The sequence below is a fragment of the Cyprinodon tularosa genome, unplaced genomic scaffold, assembly GCF_016077235.1.
Source record: "Cyprinodon tularosa strain WSP-4 unplaced genomic scaffold, ASM1607723v1 ctg320, whole genome shotgun sequence".
Taxonomy (NCBI): Eukaryota; Metazoa; Chordata; class Actinopteri; order Cyprinodontiformes; family Cyprinodontidae; genus Cyprinodon; species Cyprinodon tularosa.
Window position 1 is genome coordinate 262130 of NW_024039031.1, and position 23651 is coordinate 285780.

Sequence of the window (23651 nt, forward strand, 5' to 3'; positions counted from 1 at the left end):
GATGTGGAGATATATTAAACATTTAATGTAAAAAAAAAAAAAAAAAAAAAAAAAAAAGGTGTTTCAATAAGGGATGAAAGTTATTGACTGATTATTTAAAACAATGTTACTTGATGTTACTGATTGACTAAAACTTAATTGCTAATCTGCCATTTTCTTAAAACCCTGAGGTTTCTCTTGTACCAGGAGGAATTTTCCGTAACACAAATGGCTAGATGTTTTTGTATAATAGGATGAGTTTAGAAAAGCAGTACATCATATTTTAACAAATATTGTGACAACTATATTAAACACTGAATGAATACATTAAGAAGCGTTTTCTTACACACTATTAAACAGGTCACATTTATAAGATAAAACAAAACAGCAATCTAATAGATTACTGTATAAAAAAAGCTAAGCAAATGTGAAATACTTTTTACTTTCAGCGTACAGCAATGTTAAACTGCTATTAGAAGTTTGGGTGTGCTGTTCTGATATGCTGCTGTGCCTTCTAAGCACAGCAGAGAAGTTATGCTGCTCCACCATGCGGCATGGCTAAATGGTTAAAATTTAGGTGATAATTTAGAAAGTTTATCAAGTGTTTATATTTACAAACAGAACCGAATTAAGTGAATCCTGTGTCCTTGTCTCCATTAAACATTACAAATAAACAATCAAACAAACTCTGGATTGATTCTTTTTTTTTTTTTTTTGCTCTTGCATGCCTCAGCTTTCAGTGTTGGGCAAGCTACTTGTCCAGTGTAGTGAGCTAAGCTATCAGCTACTCAACAATAAATTAAGCTTCACTACACAACAGCTACCACCTAAAGAATTATAGCAAGCTAAGTTACACTAATGTGTTCAAAGTAGCTTAACTACATCAGAAGCTACTTAACGTTGTACCAACCTAATGTCAATTCAAAATGAGTCTGACACACTAGTTAAAGGAATAGTACACCCAAAACATGATTAGCCTTCATTTTCTACTCACCCCCATGCTGAACAAAACTCTGGAGTACTTTTTTGATATCTCAAATGCATCTGGAGATCTGGGAGGCTTCTTGCTGTCTGCTGACATTCAAATAATGGAGGTCTATGGCGCCCGAGACAGAAAGGTCCACAAAAGTCCACAAAAACGTGTCAATATTCCTCCATACTGCTCGTCCAATGTAATCCAAGTGTCCTGAGTGGGTAGCATCCAGAATTTACTCGAAACGAAGTCATTTAGAACGTTTTAGAGCCTAAACAGTAGTGTATAGGATTTCCTAATAGCGCCCCCATGCGCGCTCACGATTCTACGGAAGCCGGCAGACCAAACCGGAAGGAAGTGCGCATTCAGCGTCTGCTCTGCCGATAATGCAAGCGTAGAAGAAGAAATGTGCTGTTTACCTGTGCAAAGAAAGAAACAACGAAAGAAAAATGTCTGAGTACTTCAGTGTTGAGGAAGAGCATGAGTTCTTTGCCGAGCTGAATGCGCTGGTTTGGTCTGCCGGCTTCCGTAGCGTCGTGAGCGCGCATGGGGGGCGCTATTAGGAAATCCTATACACTACTGTTTATGCTCTAAAAACATTCTAAATGACTTCGTTTCGAGTAAATTATGGACGCTACCCACTCAGGACACTTGGAATACATTGGACGAGCAGTATGGAGGAATATTGACACGTTTTTATGGACTTTTATGGACCTTTCTGTCTCGGGCGCCATAGACCTCCATTATTTGAATGTCAGCAGACAGCAAGAAGCCTCCCAGATCTCCAGATGCATTTGAGATATCAAAAAAGTACTCCAGAGTTTTGTTCAGCATGGGGGTGAGTAGAAAATGAAGGCTAATCATGTTTTGGGTGTACTATTCCTTTAAAATATTTATTAAAGATCAGCCAATGACATATCACAGTGTAAACATTGCTTTATGATCAGCATATTAAAATAAAAACTAAAGTAATTACTAGTAGACAAACTAGTAAACAATCTGCTGTTATTAGAACCAAATTAAAGGTACTGTGTAGTGTTCTACACACCGAGACATGGCTATGAGTTTGCATTCAATGGACATCTCTAGGGAAAACAAAACCCTACAAAAGACCTCAATTAAACAGTTGATTCAAGTAACAAACAAAACTGTTTACAAAAGAAGGTGAAAAAATAAAGAAGCTAATTAAGAGATACATATATATATGTCTCACCATTTAATTTAATTTCTACCTACATATTTATTCATTGTATTTTTGGAGGCAATTAATTGAATGCTTATTTATTTATTTATTGAGCATTTATTTATTTATGTATTTATTTTATATACGGTAGAGCTGTTCCTCCATAAATAAAAACATCTTGTCTGTGCAAAGCCTAAAAACAGATTTATGTAAACATCCTGTCAGGTAAACTAGGCCATGAAAACACAATATGGAAGTTTCACTACTGCTCTCTAATTAGAGTATCTTAGTGGCACATAGATATGGGAGAATTATCCTGCCATAATGCAAGAGCACATCATTTCAATTTGAGAAAAGAATTTCATCTTCTTGCTCTCAAAACTTATAATGCTCACACTCAAAACATGCGCTCTCTCTCAAATATTTTCTCTTCTCTCTTTGTTTCTTCTCTCAGATTTAATGCTTCTTGCACAGATATTTTCTCCTCTCGCTTGCCTCCTTCTCTTCGCGCACAAACCGCGCTCTGTTACGCTCGCAAACCCGTAGGCTCTGCTTGCGGATTTGTTTTGCTCTCTCAGACTGCAGTTGGATCGTTGCCTAGCAACCTTTCCAGCCAATAGAACGACAGCCTCGGAAAGGGTGCGCTTGTTTAACTCTACAGGTGCTGGTCATAAAATTAGAATATCATGAAAAAGTAGATTGATTTCAGTAATTCCATTTAAAAAGTGAAACTTGTATATTATATTCATACATTACATACAAACTCATATATTTCAGATGTTTATTTTGTTTAATTTTGATGATTACAAATGACAACAAATGAAAATCTCAAATTCATCATATCAGAAAATTAGAATATTACTGAAGACCAATAAAAACAAAGGATTTATAGAAATGTTGGCCAACTGAAAAGTATGAACATGAAAAGTATGAGCATGTACAGCACTCAGTATTTAGTTGGGCCTCCTTTGGCCTGTATTACTGCAGCAATGCGGCGTGGCATGGAGTCGATCAGTCTGTGGCACTGCTCAGGTGTTATGATAGCCCAGGTTGCTCTAATAGTGGCTTTTAGCTCTTCTGAATTGTTGGGTCTGGTGTATTGCATCTTCTTCTTCACAATACCCCATAGATTTTCTATGGGGTTAAGGTCAGGAGAGTTTGCTGGCCAATTAAGAACAGGGATACCATGGTCCTTCAACCAGGTACTGGTAGCTTTGGCACTGTGTGCAGGTGCCAAGTCCTGTTGGAAAATGAAATCTGCATCTCCAAAAAGTTGGTCAGCTGCAGGAAGCATGAAGTGCTCTAAAACTTCCTGGTATGTGGCTGCGTTGACCCTGGACCTCAGAAAACACAATGGACCAACACCAGCAGATGACATGGCACCCCAAACCATCACTGACTGTGGAAACTTTACACTGGACTTCAAGCAACGTGGATGAAGTGCCTCTCTTCTTTTCCTCCAGACTCTGGGACCTTGATTTCCAAAGGAAATGCAAAATTTACTTTCATCAGAGAACATGACTTTGGACCACTCACCAGCAGTCCAGTCCTGTTTCTCTTTAGCCCAGGCAAGACGCTTCTGACGCTGTCTGTGGTTCAAGAGTGGCTTGACACAAGGAATGCGACAGCAGAAACCCATGTCTTTCATACGTCTGTGTGTGGTGGTTCTTGAAGCACTCACTCCAGCTGCAGTCCACTCTTTGTGAATCTCCCCCACATTTTTGAATGGGTTTTGTTTCACAATCCTCTCCAGGGTGCGGTTATCTCTCTTGCTTGTACACTTTTTTCGACCACATCTTTTCCTTCCCTTCGCCTCTCTATTAATGGGCTTGGACACTGAGCTCTGTGAACAGCCAGCCTCTTTAGCGATGACCTTTTGTGTCTTGCCCTCCTTGTGCAAGGTGTCGATGGTCGTCTTTTGGACAACTGTCAAGTCAGCAGTCTTCCCCATGATTGTGTAGCCTATAGAACTAGACTGAAAGACCATTTAAAGGCTTTTGCAGGTGGTTTGAGTTAATTAGCTGATTAGAGTGTGGCACCAGGGGCCATCAATTTTGAACCTTTTCACAATATTCTAATTTTCTGATATGATGAATTTGAGATTTTCATTTGTTGTCATTTGTAATCATCAAAATTAAACAAAATAAACATCTGAAATATATGAGTTTGTATGTAATGTATTAATATAATATACAAGTTTCACTTTTTAAATGGAATTACTGAAATCAATCTACTTTTTCATGATATTCTAATTTTATGACCAGCACCTGTACTGAGTGTGCCTCCGCTACTACGCCACTTATAAGAGCGTCAGCTGAAACTGCTATTTACAGTAGCTTGTGGCTGATTGTTGTTTCAAAATAGAAAACCTGGTTTCATTTCTAAGTTTTGCCCTGGATTTTGTAGCGTTTGTGGACGCTGCGTCGCTACTTGATCAAAACAATAACGTCGCTACAGGAAAGTTACTTGATAAATAAAGCAGCGACGCTACGGTGAAGCTACTGGAAAATGTAGTTAAACTAATAGCTTCGCTACATGTAGCGGCGCTACTGCCCATCACTGTCAGCTTTACTCCCCTTAAAGCTGAGGCAGCTTACTTCCCTTTACTTCCCTTAAATACAAGTGAGTCTTCACTTAAAAATGAACAGCGACACCCTCTACTGAACTTTGCAAACAATACAACAGAAAAATCCTTCTATGCACATGTTATCAGCTGATCAAATGGAATAAAATTAAATTTGATAAATGATGAGTTGATGATCATTATTTGATTATTTCATTACTGTTGGGCCCTCAGGATTGTGTGCTGAGCTGTGTTAGGGTTTCTCTTACCTTTTCTCCTCAGAGTCTCCAGCCCAGAAGAGCCTCCAGCTGGTTCCAATTGGACGCAATCAGGGAGCAGTATTTAGAGGAGTGGATTTCCTGGGACGGACGCCAGTCGGTTAATTTCCACGCAGTGGTAACTTACCAGCTAGCTCGTCTTAAAGTGAACTCTGTGTCTTGGCTCAAGCTCACCTCCTTGTCTTCCTTGTTCCCTAGAAGCCTTGCAGTTCCAAGCCGGCTCTCTTCTCAGTCCTCCTGGATCCGTCCTCCGCTGCTCACCTGCCTGTCCACCCTCTGGAGCTCTCAAGCCGAAACCCGACACTCAGCCAAACTCAATCTCTGTGGGCTCATCCAATCTCCCCTCCATCTGCTCCGCTCTCCATCGACCTGTAAGGAGTTTGCATCTTTTCTAGTTAACTCAGTTCCCTAGCCCGAATCTAACTGATCTCTCTCTCTGTGCAGTTCCTGATTAAGCTGCTGTTTCCTGAGAATCTTCGCCGATCCAAAAACTATCTCTCTGTCAAAACTTTTCAATAAACTATCTAAACCGCTTCCAGTTTCGTGTTGTGTCTGCGCCAGAGTCAACTCTAGAATCATGTCAGAACCGACTGGCCAGCAAGACTCTGCAGCACAACTACGAACCGCTCTATCTGAACAGGGAGTTCTCCTCGGCCGGCACGATTCGGCTATCTCTACTATTGCTCAGCAACAAACCTCACTCATGCAAACCCTTAGCCAACTGTCACTCCAAGTACAGGAATTAAGCTCTAAATTGCCGTCTCCTTCTCCTCCGAAACCGTACTTACCTGTTGGCTCTGCAGCTTCTTCCAGGTCTCCCATGCCTAGAGACGTTGTTTTGCCCACCCCGGAGCCATTCAGCGGCGACCTGAACAAGAGCAAAGGATTCCTGCTACAGTGCTCCCTAGTGTTCGGGCGGTCCCCGCAGTCATTTCCGGATGACGCCAACAAGATCTCCTACGTCATCGGCCTGCTCAGAGACAAGGCTTTAAGGTGGGCAGAAGCAATAATTGATGAATCTAACATTGATGAATACTCCTTCAGAGAATTTTTGGATTTATTCAAACAAACATTTTGCCTGCATGTTGGGGAGGAAGAAGCAGCCAAAAAATTATGGACTCTGAAACAGGGAAACAAGTCGGCTGCCGAATTGGCAATTGAGTTTCGCACTCTAGCCGCCGACTCAGGTTGGAACGAGACAGCCCTCAAGGGGGCGTTCCAACATTCCCTTAGTGAAAAGCTTAAGGATGAATTAGCCTGCCGAGAGGAACCAGAAACCTTAGACCAGTTAATTAATCTAGCCATCCGAATTGACAATAGGCTCAGAGAAAGGAACCGTCAGAGAAATATAGCTTCCCCGCACCAAGCTTTTGCTATGACTCCTAGCCCTCAGTCTCAGCCTCGGCCACCTTCTCCTGAACCAATGCAGATTGGCAGAGCTCGGCTCTCACCTGAAGAACGCCAACGGCGGTTGTCTTCAGGGTGTTGTTTGTATTGTGGCCACTCTGGTCACTTTATTTCCACCTGTCCGGTTCGCCCAAAAGCCTTTGCCCGTCAGTAAATCTGGGGGTACTGGCGGGCAAAACCATGATTCAAGACAACCTCCGCTTAACTTTTCACTCATCCATCTGCCTAGACCATAAAAGCCTCCCCGTGCTCTCCCTAGTGGATTGCGGTTCTGAACAGAATCTCATCAGTCCTGATCTCGTTCACCAATATAAGATTCCAGTTCAAAGACTCCCAACTCCTATTTTTGTGTCAGCCTTAGATGGCAGCGCTCTCAAAACCATTACTCATCAGACTGTCCCTCTTCAGTTTGTGTCCCTAGGCAACCATCACGAGCAGATTTCATTTTTGGTTTTTCCCACTATGAATTCCCCAGTGGTTTTGGGCTACCCCTGGCTAATCAGACATAATCCCCAAATAAACTGGCCTCTATCCCGCATTGAGTCCTGGAGTCCTGAGTGCTCTAATAGCTGTCTCCGCTCAGCACTCCCTCCTCAGAGTTCTGTGTCCAATCCCCAGCAACCTCCAGCTGACCTCTCTAAAGTTCCACCAGATTATCATGATCTACAACGCGTCTTCAGTAAAGAATTAGCCCTCTCCTTGCCTCCTCATCGACTATATGATTGGGCCATCAATCTTCTTCCTGGCGCCCCTCTTCCCTCAGGCCGACTATACAACTTATCCAGACCTGAACGTCAGGCCATGGAGAACTATATTAACAGTTCTCTTGAAGCAGGTATCATCCGTCCCTCCTCATCTCCAGTTGGGGCTGGATTCTTCTTTGTTGAGAAAAAAGATAAGACTCTCCACCCCTGCATTGATTATCGGGAACTAAATCAGATCACCATCAAAAACAAATACTCTCTTCCTCTCATATCCGCCGCCTTTGAACCCGTAAGCCAAGCCACCATTTTCACTAAACTCGACCTCCGAAATGCCTACCACCTGGTCCGTATTCGGGAGGGGGACGAGTGGAAAACCGCTTTCAAGACTCACATCGGTCATTTTGAATATCTGGTCATGCCTTTTGGTCTTTCTAATGCCCCAGCAGTTTTTCAGGCCCTCGTAAACGATGTCCTGAGGGACTTTCTAAACATCTTCGTTTTTGTCTACATAGACGACATCCTGATCTTTTCCAGAGATTTGGAGGAACACAAGACCCACGTCAGACAGGTTCTCCACCGTTTGCTAGAGAATCGCCTGTATGTTAAGGCCGAAAAGTGTGAATTTCATGTTCCTTCAATCTCTTTTCTTGGTTTTGTTTTTGAGGGTGGACAGGTGAAGACGGATCCAGCCAAGATCAAGGCAGTGTTGGACTGGCCAACCCCTGAAACCAGAAAGCAGCTTCAGCAGTTTCTTGGATTTGCCAACTTCTACAGGAGGTTCATACGAAACTTCAGCGTCATCGCCGCTCCCCTCTCCGCCCTAACCTCCACCAAGAGACCCTTCATCTGGACCCTTGAAGCTGAAAAAGCCTTCTCTGAGCTCAAGACCCAATTCTCTAAGGCACCCATTCTTATTCATCCTGATCCCTCGGCTCAATTCATCATGGAGGTAGATGCATCAGATACTGGTGTTGGGGCTGTACTCTCCCAGCGGTCCCCAGCAGATGGTAAGCTCCATCCATGCGCCTTCTTTTCTAAAAGATTCTCTCCCTCTGAAAGAAATTATAACATTGGAGACAGAGAGCTCCTAGCCATCAAACTCTCTCTTGAAGAGTGGAGACACTGGCTAGAAGGCTCAGAACTCCCAGTGGTCGTTTGGTCTGACCATAAGAATTTGTCCTACCTCCAGAACGCTAAGAGGCTTAACTCCCGGCAGTCCCGCTGGACTTTGTTCTTTTCTAGATTCAACCTAAATATCTCCTATCGTCCTGGGTCACGCAATATTAAGCCTGATGCCCTGTCCAGACAGTTTGCCTCAGATGATTTCTCTAAAACCCCTGAACCGATCCTTCCACCATCCTGCGTGGTAGGGGGGCTATCCTGGAATCTGGAGAGGGCCATTGAAGCAGCCTTGAAGGCCGAGCCCGATCCTGGGGGGGGACCTCCAAACCGCCTCTATGTTCCGGCCAGAACCCGTTCTCAGGCCATCCAATGGGCTCATTCTTCTAAGTTCTCCTGTCACCCAGGGGCTAGTCGTACCATTGGTTTGCTCCGCCGCTATTTCTGGTGGCCTTCCCTCAACAAGGATGTGTTAGAGTTTGTCTCTGCCTGTTCCACATGTGCACGTGGAAAAAATCTTCACCGCCCTCCAGCTGGTCTCCTGCAGCCCCTCTCAGTCCCTAGTCGGCCCTGGTCACATATAGCACTAGATTTTGTCACTGGTCTTCCTATCTCTAAAAATAAGACAGTCATCCTGACATCCTGACAGTCATCCTGACAGTCATAGACAGATTTTCCAAAGCCTGCCACCTAATTCCTCTTAACAAGCTTCCTTCTGCTGCTGAAACCGTTCGCCTCCTATTTTCTCATGTATTTAAACTTCACGGCATCCCCTCAGAGATTCTATCAGACCGAGGTCCTCAATTTATTTCTCGTGTCTGGAGGGACTTTTGCTCTATCCTGGGGGCCAAATCTCGTCTCTCGTCAGGGTTTCATCCCCAAACCAATGGCCAATGTGAAAGGCTGAACCAAGAACTAGAAAACGCACTACGTTGCGTTTGCGCCAACAACCCCTCCTCCTGGAGCACACATTTGCCTTGGGTTGAATATGCCCACAACAGTCACATCTCCGCTGCCTCTGGGTTGTCTCCGTTTGAAGCTTCTCTTGGCTATCAGCCATCCCTCATCCCCTCTTCTTTTCCAGACACTGTCATCCCCTCTGTAAGGGGCCACATGGAGGCCTGTCGCCGCATCTGGGACCAGACCAGAGCAGCCCTCAACCGCACGGCTGCCCAGAACAAGAAGTTTGCAGACCGCAGACGCGTCCCTGCCCCAGTTTATTCTCCTGGACAAAAGGTCTGGCTTTCATCTAAGAACTTTCCTCTTAAGGGGTGCTCCCGAAAATTGTCTCCCAGGTTTCTGGGCCCTTTCTCAGTCCAAGCCGTCATCAGTCCTACCACTGTCCGCCTGAAGCTCCCTTCTCACCTTCGCGTCCATCCCGTCTTTCATGTCTCCCAAATCAAGCCAGTATCTTCCAGCCCTCTGTGCCCTCCATCCAGGCCCCCTCCACCCGCCCGGATCGTTGACGGCCACCCTGCCTTCACTGTGCGTCGCATTGTGGATGTCCGTCCCCGAGGTCGGGGTTGCCAATATCTGGTTGATTGGGAGGGTTATGGTCCGGAGCAGCGGTCCTGGGTTCCGCGCTCCTTCATTCTGGATCCCGCGCTCATCTCTGACTTTGAGCGCCGTTCAGCGTCTTCTTCTGCTCGTCCGCCAGGTGGCGTCCCTTGAGGGGGGGGTACTGTTGGGCCCTCAGGATTGTGTGCTGAACTTTGTTAGGGTTTCTCTTACCTTTCCTCCTCAGAGTCTCCAGCCCAGAAGAGCCTCCAGCTGGTTCCAATTGGACGCAATCAGGGAGCAGTATTTAGAGGAGTGGATTTCCTGGGACGGACGCCAGTCGGTTAATTTCCACGCAGTGGTAACTTACCAGCTAGCTCGTCTTAAAGTGAACTCTGTGTCTTGGCTCAAGCTCACCTCCTTGTCTTCCTTGTTCCCTAGAAGCCTTGCAGTTCCAAGCCGGCTCTCTTCTCAGTCCTCCTGGATCCGTCCTCCGCTGCTCACCTGCCTGTCCACCCTCTGGAGCTCTCAAGCCGAAACCCGACACTCAGCCAAACTCAATCTCTGTGGGCTCATCCAATCTCCCCTCCATCTGCTCCGCTCTCCATCGACCTGTAAGGAGTTTGCATCTTTTCTAGTTAACTCAGTTCCCTAGCCCGAATCTAACTGATCTCTCTCTCTGTGCAGTTCCTGATTAAGCTGCTGTTTCCTGAGAATCTTCGCCGATCCAAAAACTATCTCTCTGTCAAAACTTTTCAATAAACTATCTAAACCGCTTCCAGTTTCGTGTTGTGTCTGCGCCAGAGTCAACTCTAGAATCATGTCAATTACATTCCTTGTTTTAATGTGATTTCACTTTGTTATGTCTGTTGTCATTCATCAGCTTCCCAAAACAGTTATTATTTTAAGTGTATACAACTCCCTCTAAATCTCCCTTAATTTTACCTATGATAATTGTTCGCATCCATTACTGATTTTCCTTAGTATCTGATTCAAATAAAGGGAGCATAGGTGGAAGTTCAACTAAAGAAACTCATTGCTTTTCATACATCCACTTGCAACACAGCCAATCAGCTTTGAACCACACCTCCACGAAAGCGAATCCTGCCTGCTCCTGTGCGCAGGAGGCGGATGCACTGTGACTTTATTCTGATGACACCGTTTCAACACACCTCCAGCCCCTCCTCCACCATTGTAAGTAAAAGTTTCATCAAAGTTTCATTCCTCCCGGACTCTTGCTGTGTTCCCTGTCTCATCTTAACCGGTCTGGCAGAAGACCGCCATGTTGAGCCTGGTTCTGCCAGAGGTTTCTTCCCAACAGGGAGTTTTTCCCCTCCACTGTCGCTTCATGCTTGCTCATCATGGACAGGTTCTCTCAACCTGTGTTATCCAAGCTGGACTTTCATCTTCCAGGTCCCTGAGTGAAGCTCTAGTATCAGCTCACACAGTCCACTGGATCTCCCCATAAAGCTCAGCATACCGTCTCGCTAATCAGCAGTCTATAGACTGACCAACTTCATCTATCTCAACCCTGCTATCAGTTTCAGGCCTGGGGGAAAACAGCCCTGTTCTTTGCTCCTGTTCATGCATATCTATCAGAATTAAGCGCTATGTTTCCTGCCGAGGTCTGAGCGCCAAAGACAAAGTAATTGTATCAATAAATTTATCCTAATTGTCTGTGTTTCTTGTGTGAGTTTTTCAGATTGAAATGGATTTCATGTTAGTAAACCAACACTATGATATTTAATTCATTACAGTTAAACATTCAGAAATGAAAACATAAACCGACAGTTTCCAAGAAGGTGAGGCTATCTGCTGCCTCTGTTCACTCCTTCTTGTTATACACAAGCAATACATGGTCTCTGCAGTTATAAATTAACCATGCAGATGACCTAGTTATTCACAGAAAAATTATTTGTATTGATTCCACAATCAGAATATTATCAAAACTTTTCTTTTACCTTAATTAAATAAAAATGTAGACTTCTTTGTTTTTAAAAAAGTGTTAGTCTGCAGCTGTTGTTTACAACTTCTTTTAAATTCAGGTATTTTAGAGTTAGTTGTTGGTTAGGCTCCCAGCTACTTTGGTCTAATTTGTCTTGACTTCTTCTAATTCACTAGATAATTTTCATTTGTGCTGAAACCTTATTACAACTGCCCTCTTTTTGGATGACCACTTGTTACAAATTAACTTGAACTTTCTTTTTTGTTTTGTTTAACTTATCATCCCTCTTTTGAAAATTTCAGCAGAGGTTTAGGCTGCTTTGTGTTTGACTTATTTTTTCTTACCTCTTTGTATAGTTCTCTAAGTTGGATTTTAGTGTTTTTGCCTCTCCCTGAAATATAGATCAATAGTTTTGTCTACCTGTTAAAGTATATATATTTCAGTTTTATATTGCTCCTCGCTCTATATGACATACAATTACAAATTGCAATCAAAAGTAAATGATAAAGCTAAACCATATAAAATAATCATTTGGTATCCATGAAATATTAGACAACAATAATAAAAAGGTATGAAATCCAAATGTGCAGTTTTCCTTTCATACAGTGCACTTACCTAGGATGTATTTTTCCTTGTCAAGAGATTAAAGGGTAAGCAAAATTTATTTTATTAGATGGGAGGATTTTTAATTTTCTCTTTCAAATATTTTATCTGTTATTTATCTTTCTATAAGATCACTGCAGTCAGCATTTTAAGAATAGGTTCCATTGCTTTTAATGAGCAGAGCAGATTTGCTGTTCATTATGTTTGTTTTTTTCTTATGTTTTGTCATCCACATTTATCAGTGTAGGATAATAACTGATCTTTTTTGCCTGATTTTGTTACCATATTGGAAAGAAGAAAAGGCTGCAGTCAGTCCAATAATATTTTTTTGCTGACTAATAAGAAATATAACATTGAACATCCACAACAGAGACAGCCTCAGCAGTTATAGATAGGCATCTTATTCAGAGCAGGCAGAGCTTATTTCTATGCCTCTGTCATTAAATGGAAATTACTTTACTGTAAGATACTGGGGTCGTCATATGTTTTCCTGCACTATTTGTGCCTCTGTTACCCACTGTGACGGTGTCAAACCAATACTGCGGTAGGTCTTTTGTTCCTGCTGGGATTCAACAGACGTAATAAAGTCAAATATATTTGAAAGGAGAAAGACAAGCAAATAATTTCTTCATTGTTGTTTACATTTAGCCACATCAGAAAATGAGCAGACTCAAAATATATATTTATAAATGTCAAAAATAAAATTTAAGTCATTCACATCAGAATTTTTAATAGTCGTAAAGTCGCTTTGACAATAAGTAAGTATTTAAAATGTAAAGGTTATGTTTCAACCATGCATTAAGAGGAGAAGTGAAGAGTGAGTTTGAGGTAAACCCAGGTCATTTCACTGAATGTATCATCAGCAGTGTCTGACATTTAGATATCCTGCAGTTGGTAGAACAAGCTGGTCTGAGGAACAGAAGGAAAGCTCTCTGATCTCTAACCTCTAAAAAGGGGCCTGGTCATGTTTACACAGACCGACTCAAAGACGTAAGCAACATCATTTAGGTGCAAGGTGAACGTTTTTGTCTACTGTTAAAACACTTGGGGGATAAAAATGATAATATTAAGAATATTTTAGAATAAGTACATGATAAATGAAATCCTTGGAAAAATATATTAGCTTACATTGAGAGATGATCGCCTACTACTTCTTAGGAACCTATAAGTGTGCAATAACACAATGATTAATCAGAAAAGCATCTTCTTCTTCTGACAGTTTCTGTAAGCAATAGGCTGTTTTGGAATGGCCAGTTCCTGAGAACCGCAAGCAGCTGCAGAGATTCCTGGGTTTTGCCAATTTTTATCGCCGATTCATCAGGAACTATAGCCAGACAGCTCTTCCTCTAACCTCGTTAACCTCTGTCAAACGAACGTTTCAATGGACCCCTGAGGCACAAACCGCATTTGAGAAACTGAAATAATTGTTTTCCCGAGCACCCGTGTTAATCCAGCCTGACCCATCCAAACAATTTATCCTCGAAGTGGACGCTTCCGATTCTGGTGTTGGAGCTGTCTTATCTCAGAGACTCGACACTGATCAAAAGATTCATCCTTGTGCTTTTTTCTCACGAAGACTTGCCTCCGCAGAGCAAAACTACGATGTTGGAGACCTTGAGCTACTGGCCATCAAATTGGCGCTGGAGGAATGGAGACACTGGCTGGAAGGAGCTGAGCACCCGGTTCTAGTTTGGACAGATCACAAGAACCTTGCTTACATCCAGTCAGCTAAACAAGCTAATCCCCGTCAATCTAGGTGGTCCATTTTCTTCTCACGATTCAATCTCATTATCTCCTACAGACCCGGATCCAAGAATGTCAAACCCGATTCTCTCTCTCGTCTATACTCTGTCGATCAACCCGAGACGCCTGAACCAGTCCTTCCCGCATCATGTACAGTAGGAGTGGTTACCTGGGAGATCACCGATCTAATTAACTCCGCCCTGGCTACAGAACCCGACCCAGGTAACGGTCCAGCTAACCGAACCTATGGTCCATCTTCTGTCAGGTCTCGCCTAATACAATGGATGCATGCTGCCAAGTTTTCCGCCCATCCGGGGGTCAGTAGAACCATCGCCTTAATTTCAAGACGCTTCTGGTGGCCAACTCTTCACAGAGATGTCAAGGAGTATGTGTTGGCCTGTTCCACTTGTGCAAGAAATAAGGCCTCACACCAGCCTCCCTCAGGCCTACTACAGTCTCTTCCGGTTCCCTCGCATCCATGGTCCCATATAGCAATCGACTTCGTCACTGGTCTCCCTGTCTCCCGAGGTATGTCTACAATCCTCACCATCGTTGACCGATTCTCGAAATCCTGTCATCTCATCCCTCTCAGGAAACTTCCCACGGCTTTCCAAACCGCTCAACTCCTGGTGAAACACGTCTTCCGTCTTGGGAAGACACATCCCAAGCACATCCCAAGTTTGGAAGGCATTCTGTTCCGCTCTCGACTGTAAGTCCTCTCTAACATCCGGTTATCACCCACAGTCCAACGGCCAAACTGAGAGGATGAACCAACAGCTAGAGTCAACCCTCCGTTGCCTGACATCGAACAACCCCACCGACTGGAGCCAATACCTAACTTGGATTGAATATGTTCATAATTCTCTCAAATCTGCTTCCACCGGCCAATCACCATTTCAGGTCAGTCTCGGTTACCAATCTCCACTTTTTCCCGCAGACGAGAGAGAGATTTCGGTCCAGTCAGTCAACCAGCACATCAGACGCTGCCAACGCATTTGGAGGGAAACCATCACGACCCTCAATCGATCCTCCGACACTACCAAGCGTTTCGCCGACTCCAGAAGACGCCCCGCCCCCGAGTACTCCGTGGGTCAGGAGGTATGGCTATCAACCCGAGACATTCCCCTAAAGGGAATGTCTCTTAAACTCTCTCCTAAATTTATTGGCCCGTATAAGATTTCCCAGGTCATCAACCCTTCAGCCGTACGCCTTCAACTGCCTCAGTCTCTCCGTATTCATCCTACTTTCCACGTTTCTCAAGTCAAACCAGTAGTCTCAAGTCCTCTGTCCTCCGCCTTCACCGTCCGTCGAATCGTGGACTCCCGTCGGCGAGGTCGCGGCTGGCAGTACCTCGTCGACTGGGAGGGCTACGGCCCGGAGGATCGCCAGTGGGTTCCTGGCTCTTACATCCTCGATCCATCCCTGATTGAGGAGTACGAACGTTCCTGTCCATCGACGTCTTCCGGACCGCCAAGGCGCGGTCGTTGAGGGAGGGGTACTGTTGGGAGCTGGAGAAGTACCACCTTCCTCCAGCAGAGTCCGCCATGGATCCTCCTGAGCTGAGCCTCCTGCACAGCTGCAGCCCATTCCATCATCAGAGGATCCACAGTACTTAAGCTGTCTTCAGACCTTGCCTCAACGCCGCAGTGTTGATCCAGTTGGTTAGCACCTAAGCCTAGTATCTCTGAGAACCTTTGTTGACTTTTGAATCCAGACTGGATTCTAACTTTTGTCTCTGTCTTCCAGGAAACCCGTTTTTCTCCTGTGAAGCTCAGGAAGAGCTTAACCTGCCGAGCCTGCCCTCTGAGCCAAACCTGAAGCCTCTCTCTGAACTTCCATGCAGCTCTGGACCAAGAGCTTGAAACTCAAAGTCAAGGTCTGCTCACTCTTAAGAAGTAAGACGCTGAAGCAGCTTACGGACTCTGCTGAACAAACCATCTCCGGACCCAACCGTTTCCCTCTCAAGGCTTTAACCAAGAACCCTCAAGGTACAAATCTGAAACTGTCAAGAATCAAACTCCTATGCGCAACGCTAACTGAACTGTCTCTCACGCAGACTCCGGTGAACCAGTTTCCCAGGCCTGAACCAGAACCAGTCATTCTCTCTGTGCTTGTGACAATAAACTCTGTTAAACCTTTTACTCCAGTTTCCGTCTCAGTGGTGTTCTGCATTATTGGGTCACACCAGTGAACCCATCATGACAAATAATGGGAAACTAACATCTCTTTTGGGAGTCTCTATTCACTTGAGCAACTTCTTCAAAAGGCCTACATCATGCAAAAATAATATTTTTTGAGCGTTTAACTATGTAGTTGAGTCCTGTTATGTTAGGTGAGTCATTCTAAGGTGTATTTCCCTCATGCTTTGGTAATTTAGTAAATATTTGTTGTGCAAAATGCACAAAACAGAAACAGAAAAACCCCAACAAAAACATTTTAATAGTGAAGCAGCCTTAGGAGGATAGCATTTTAGTTTAAACATGAAGGAGACATTACATGCATTTTCTAAATCCCACTCACAGGCCTGTATGGGAAATCAACCAATGCCCACTCACAGTCCAATCAGGGAAAACACTGCTGTGCAGGTAATTTTATTGTAACTAATGCTCAAAAGGTAGAATTTCAAAAAAAAAAAAAACTAAGCACTCTAGTTAGAAAGCTCTGCTGATTGAAGATTAATCATTTCCTTATTAGTAAACTAATTTTATACACACCCACACATACACACACACACACACACACACATATATATATATATATATATATATATATATATATATATATATATATATATATATATATATATATATATATATATATATATATATATATATATATATATAACAGTATGCATGCAGATCCAATAGCAAGAGGCCCCCAATATGTCACTAGCTAACTGAGTTACAGCCTGTAACTGGCTTCTTTTCATGAAATCCTGTCCGTTCTGTTTAACCTACAGGAAAGCATCTGTAGGTTAATCACCTGCAATGCCATAAGCCATTTGATTAATTTGGGAAATTGAGGACCATGTCCATGCTGGTTAGCTTTGAAAATTGATGAAGGAAGAAAATTTAAGAAATCATAAAAAATGGTAGGGATCCAACCAATCCTCACTATTGAAGATAAAAAAAAAATCAAAGGACATGTTCTTGCCATAAACTTTCTATGCAAATATTATTCTTTTAATAATTCCCCTAGGTTTATAGATTTTCTAAAACCATCTTTAGGGTTTGCCATTACGATTGAATGTCAATGCAGCAATTTAGGCCTATTTAAAATCTATATCCTACACAAACTAATATAATAATATTTATAAAATGATCTATGTAAACAAAGCTTGTCATCATTTGATAAGAAAAGTTGTGCGCACTTTGCAGAAGCCATCTTGTACCATGACGGTCTCTGTGTTGGAGGCCGAGAAGCGGTGGGCGGAGCTATTCCTGTCGCTGCAGTGTCACCATTGGATATTGCTGAAAAGTACACAATAGCTTTAACTCTGTGCTTAAAGCCACTTTTGGGAACATAGTAATTCTGTAAAATTACTCATAGGTCTGGGATATTTCAGCTAGTGTTAAGTTCAGTGATGCCTACTGTCTTTAGTGGCATTGTTATTTTAAGAAAAAGCCTATTCTTGCAGTGTCCAAGAAATTACATTTTAAAGTTTGCATCAACCATGTTGAGTTGCCCAAATCCTGTTTAAATGCTGGGTATCTCTACCATCCATCTAGATATGTTGCTGAGCCTTAAAGAGAAGTTCTGTTATAGCCTTGAGGTGCTGTTATTGTTATCCTTCTTTTGCTTCATTAAATAGGCTAATGAACAGTTAGCTACAGCAGTGCCATTCAAGTCTTATTTCATGCCAGTAGATAATGTTTGAACCAGAGGCAGGCTCTGCAGACTGAGTTTCCAGTTACGTAAAAGCCTCTTTTACTCACTGGGCCTATTTAGGTTATAATGGGGAGTCAATATTAGGACAAAGTGTGGGATGATCGGCAAGCAGTAACAGTGATATGATAAATCGAAATAGCTGAAACACTACACAGGTTACACAACATACACCATCAACCCAGAAGCAGACCTATTTGCTCAGTGAGCTTATGCTTCCTTGCACATGTTGCACACAAGATTAGTTCTACAGCTGGGTCCCCTGTGCTCTCAAATGACACTTGAACATTGCATTGGACAATTGGATCAAAACCGGATTATTTAAAGAGCAATTTCAGGATGTTTGTAAATGTGTAACACAAACCAACTGCCTTTATTACATCCACATTTCTCCAAGGACCTTTACCTATTACCCCAAGGAAATCGATTGCCTTCAATGAATGAAGAAAAGGTTGAGATTTGCAAATAAGAATCATTTCAAAGCAGGAATCTGGACCAATATTTTACTTTAGTTCAAAATATTATTTGCGGCCTTTTAAAACTTTTTCCTCAGCTGTCTTTGTCTAAGCTGATTAAATTTGCTTGACATTATAGGAGCGACTTCTTGAGAGCAGGGTCTGAAAGTGAGGAGATAAAGGCATGAGAAAGCGTGAGCAGGGTGGCTGTCTGGGTGCAGATGAGCCATCTCCACTGATATCCTGCCACCCAGGGCTGTGATACTCAACACTCCTCAACAAGACTCTAGTGTCAAACTGGACAGTGTGTTTTCTCTTTTTCTTATTAAACACAGACCCCTACAAACACACATCAACCCACACCAACACTCTGCCATTGAAGTGAGCCAGCCCCTGGGGCCACTCGACTATTTTTGGGGAAATGTCATATCTTTTCAATTCAAAGACAAAAAACATAGATTTTACCTCTGTGACATTGTAGCTCACCCTCTGCAGTCAGACTGGAAAGAAGTGCTCCATGTGTTGGCCTTGTGAAGCAGGTAATTCATTCACGTATAGCACTTTCAATTGTCTTGCCACGGAATAAACTTGCCTTTGAAGTTGTTAATAGAGAACTGGATATTTTCTTTGTTAACAGGCAAAATGCAGGTAACACATAAAATGTAGAACTTCATAATGAACCTCTGTGTGGAACAACTGTACCTACATACGTACCTACTGAACAGAATTACAACACTAGAATTAAAATGGGTGAATGATTACTGTAATTCAATAATTAATTCAATCTAGTGGAAGCTATTGCTTGATCTCATACAGAAAAATCTGATGTGTTGATAATTTTAATGGAAATAAAAAGTCAGTAAAACCAAGATAACTGATGCACAGGGAAAATTACCAAAACCCTGCTGTTTTGGTTTCTACAGGGCAGTCAAGAATCCACAATTCCAACAGAATACCATATTACAACTGTATTTTCACTGTATATAATGCAAAAAGTTCACTTGAGTGGACAGATAAAATATGTCTTTATAAAATAAAGATAGAAACACTTTTTTTCTCATAAATCAAATCATAAGGCTGTATAAAAACACTAATTAAAAAATACTGACTAAGATCATGCTTTAGAGGGATAAATGAGATTCAAAAAGACAATCCTCCGTTTGCAGGGTGAATTCTGCATCCTATGTTATAACTCATAAATGCTATTATTTGTTCTTAGTGCATGCATTTCAAGCAATAATAATTCACAGAAAGGTTGGAATTCTAGGAGCAACTCTTAAGTTTTGATTTTTAAATCAAAATTTAATAGTGTTACATGAATATAACTTAGCTGATTAACACCAACTCTTGGGGGGGACATTTTCTTACATAGCTGAATTACACTAAATATATGTTGAATTTTAAATGTACTTCCAAAATTCAACACCAACCGTGTAAATTAAACACATTTTGCTATGAATTTTATCAAAACAACAGATTCTGATAGTTGCTGATGTTTTCTTTTCTTTCCCACATGGCTTCAAAGATTTCTCACATCTTCAGCTAAAAGGAAAAAAGCTTATATTGAGAACACCAGCTTTGGCTCTGCAAGCAACATTGAAGCAGTTTGTTTCTCAGAGTAATGCCCTCTTTTTGAATAAGTAACGAGTAATTCATTGTAATCTCTTATTCAGCAGGAACATGTTAGTGTTGGGCAACAGAAACCTGTCTGAACTCGAGTTGGAGGCAGTGCTTGCAGTTACACTGGAGATAATGACAAAGAGGAACATATTCAAAATCAGTGAGAAGCCGGATACCCAGATGAAGACTGTAATCGCACACAAATGAGCTAAAGATGGCTTATAAGCACTACACATTGGCTACTAGCTTTTGGATATGGATATGAAAATGGCCATGTCAAGCTTGAATGAGCACAGCGACTTCACCTGGTCATTGTCAGATTCCACTTATTTTCAGATTAGCAGAGAGGCGGGTGAGATTTCACCCTGCACTTACCTCCGCTGTTGTGCTGTGTAAGGCTAAAGGATGTATGCTTAGGCTAAAGCCCTATTTACACTACCGTGCCGAGCTCGGAGCAAGCTTCGATTAGTTAACCTTGCAGAGCTTGGTTCCTTACGCCCTTTACACTTCATGCTAGCACGGTTCCTTGCCTCCTAGTGATGATCTAAGGTATTACTGCTCTCTAGAGGAAAACCAGCAAATCAACATGGTAGTGCCCGTAACATTCAGGAAGTTTGTTTATATTTGTGATATTTCGTTGTTTGCTGTTAGTCAGGCGAAGAAGGCAGCCTTTGGTGAATTTAGTTGACAGAATCGGCTTTTAGGAAGATGATATGACAAATGATAGTGTAATCAAGGCTTACAGACGCAGGAAACAATGACAGATGTTCATGTTCATCACACTGCTAAGCAGAATCATCACTGGAAATCGTGTGGCACGGTAGGGAAGCTAGTATTTGGTAAATGTCTGAAAGTTCATGATTATGGAGGCTGACTGTACTGAGGTGATGCAGTCTGCTCATGCGGTCTTTGTTATCTGAGAACTGAGCCAGAACTGAACCGCGCCAAGCACTACTGATGAATTAGCACCAGTTTAGCTTGGTCCAGTTATGTCTGGCATTATTCGGTCCAGTTTTGCGTTCGCTATACACTCAACAGTAATCTCGGTTACCATGCTCAGACCCATCTCTGCACGGTTTCAAAAAGGTAGTGTAGATGGGGCTTAAGAGGCCCCTGAGAGCGAGCCGTGCAGAGTATTAGTTTCAAGTGTCATTCAACAGGACAAAGTAAACCTTCCTTTTGCTTACTGAGGCTAATGCAATTGTGGCTATGTATACTTCCTTCATGACAGATGCCAAGTTTATTGTTTTTTCTATGTTTACACTGTGGTTGGTGGTTAGGCTCAGCACTGGTGTGTTTTGTTTTTTATGGTTTAAGTTTCAATTGGAATCGTTTGCTCTTCATGGATTAGGTGCATCTTCTGTTAAAAAGACCTTCATTATATAATATAATAATGTACAATTGTATTCATGGAGGGTTTACAGAGTAAGATCAAACAAAGAAAAGCATTTACTCAATCAAAAAGTAACAATATTGACATGGTGCTACTTCAGGAGTCGCAACTTATGAATAATGAGTTCATTAGATTAAAATATGGCTGGATTCACCAGGTATACTTCTCTTGTGTTACTTCTAGTAGCAAGGGTATTGTAATACTCATAAGTTAAAGAATGAAGAGATTACTATTATGAATATTGCCTACCAGATTACTCAGTTAAGTTCTTAGCTAAAACAAATTTAAACTTTACCAAAACGATCATCATTTGAGGCTTTATTAGTGGATGACTTTAACTAACTGCTCAACCCTTTAATTGATAGTCATTCCAAACATACTGTAGCTCCTACCTGGTAGCTCAAAAGTCTATATGCATTTTGCAATGAGATGTGGTTTATAGATCTGTGGCAAATCCTCCACCCTATTGTGAAACACAAATGCCACGCTCGCACAGATTACTTTCCATTTCTCAAGTACACCAGGTAACATCTTTTGAAACTGGAATTATTGTTGTGAGTAACAATTCTATAGGGTGAAGAATAGAATTAACTGCTGGTGAACATTTTGCATGAATTAGACAGTGGATGTCTGATTTCCACCTTCTAAGGGGTGAGTAATTTGTATTTGACATGACTTGGTAATTTAAAATCTTTATTGAGATAAACCTTAAGTTCATGGAAAACCTGTCTTCTTTGGCAGGCTTTGGCAATATATATTAGTGGTTTAGTAATTAGCTGTTTCTTCTTTAAGAAAAAAAGACACTGTAGCAGAAGTCAAAACTTGAGAAGAACTACAGGTTATGAAGAAAATCTTAACTTCTTTGTCTGATCCATTATTGTTATTGTTCTGACAAAATTTAAATGTTTTATGTCAACTAACTGTTCCTACTATATTAGAGGCTCAGAATTGAATTAAATGTACCTTAGAGACAAAGCCTTCATAGAACTTAAAACATTATAATCAAGGAAAGAGCTAGGCCGGTGAATTTTATAAAGTGTTTTAACACATGTTAGAGCATTTCTTTAAATTCAGCTCTCTATCTCAGTCTCTGAGACAGGGACACACTACACATCCTAAAATTGCAAGTGTACAGACCATTGTTTTATAGTAGTTTGAGAATTATTGCTTTTTTAAACCATCTTAAGATAGTTTCTAAGACATTTGTGTTATAGCTTGAATGGGTTTGGCCTTTCATAGTCACAGAGGACCAGATGGGGTTTGATAAAGGCAGGACCTCTTTCAACAATGTCATTTCACATTGAAAGCTTAATCATATCATTGAATGCAGAGAACTCCTTTAACTGTTTTGAATAGAGATATTTACGTTGTATTTTACATACATCTAATTTGGGAGATGCATTTATATGATAGTTTAAACCTATGTTAAGCAACCTTTTAATTTCGGTTATGGCTAATAATTGTTGGTCCAATAATGTTTTGATCTACCGCTCAACACAAAGGGGCTGACTATCAGGCAAGATTTTTTAATAGTAGGAATTTATCTGCATGCAGATGTCTTATTGTTGTCCCTAACATAAGCTGGCTCTAGTATTCCTTATCAAATCAAAATTATTTACCAGTTTAGAGCATTTTCAGGCAATAATATAAACTTTCTAAAATGTCTTGCAATGCCCCTGAGCAGCCTTAGAAGATAAACTAACCATTCCATTGGGTCCTGACCAGTTTTAAATACCAGTTTTAGATATCCCATATGTTTCATTAGAAGTTTGATGCATATTATAATACATATAATACTTCCCTTATATCTGCTTAATACAGTATCTGATATTAAGATAGACGTGCTTCCTAAGTTATACCCCCTAGTGACAATCCCCTTGCTACAAGGGTTAAGTTATGGTTGACAACCTCAAAAGAGGAGTGGATGTATCGAATTTTAGTTTATAGCAACTCATATCAAATATGAGGGTGGTGGCAGGTAGGGTACAGTAGAGGAGGATCCACCTTCTGTCTGGTTCACGTCTAGAAAAAAAGTGTACTCTTTGCTCACCGCAAGGCATTTTGTCCACTTGGAACAAAAACACTGTGTAAAGATGCTTTACAACAGCAACTCCATTGTTGTGAAAACAGTTAAAACTTGATTAGAGGCGTGAATGTTAGGGGTTAAATCTTCCTTGACTCCTCTGCTCTTCCCAGTACAAAACACAAAAGAAAACCCCAATTCTGAGCCAGGTACAGTAGACACATACAGGCTATTATATTTGGACATGCCAGGAAATTAAAAAGATAAGTGAATTATTGGCA

General features: G+C 41.8%; 1 protein-coding gene and 1 long non-coding RNA gene across 3 annotated transcripts; both read left to right on the forward strand.

The window, feature by feature from the left end:
* The first annotated feature begins 5262 nt into the window (after positions 1-5262).
* LOC119788602 (retrotransposon-derived protein PEG10) lies at positions 5263-7827 on the forward strand. Of its 2 annotated transcripts, XM_038293119.1 has the most exons (5): positions 5263-5347; positions 5421-5709; positions 5780-5969; positions 7600-7655; positions 7752-7827. In XM_038293119.1, the coding sequence occupies exons 3-5, from the start codon at positions 5797-5799 to the stop codon at positions 7811-7813; spliced, it is 291 nt and encodes a 96-aa protein (XP_038149047.1). In that variant the 5' UTR covers positions 5263-5347; positions 5421-5709; positions 5780-5796; the 3' UTR covers positions 7814-7827. The 2 variants fall into 2 exon arrangements, with proteins under 2 accessions (XP_038149047.1, XP_038149046.1); XM_038293118.1 differs by lacking the exons at positions 7600-7655; positions 7752-7827 and having other exon boundaries at positions 5280-5709; positions 5780-6680.
* A 2405-nt stretch (positions 7828-10232) lies between these two features.
* LOC119788595 lies at positions 10233-10479 on the forward strand. Its single transcript, XR_005281493.1, has 2 exons — positions 10233-10317; positions 10391-10479. It is a non-coding gene; the product is annotated as an uncharacterized LOC119788595 (long non-coding RNA).
* Positions 10480-23651: the final 13172 nt, after the last annotated feature.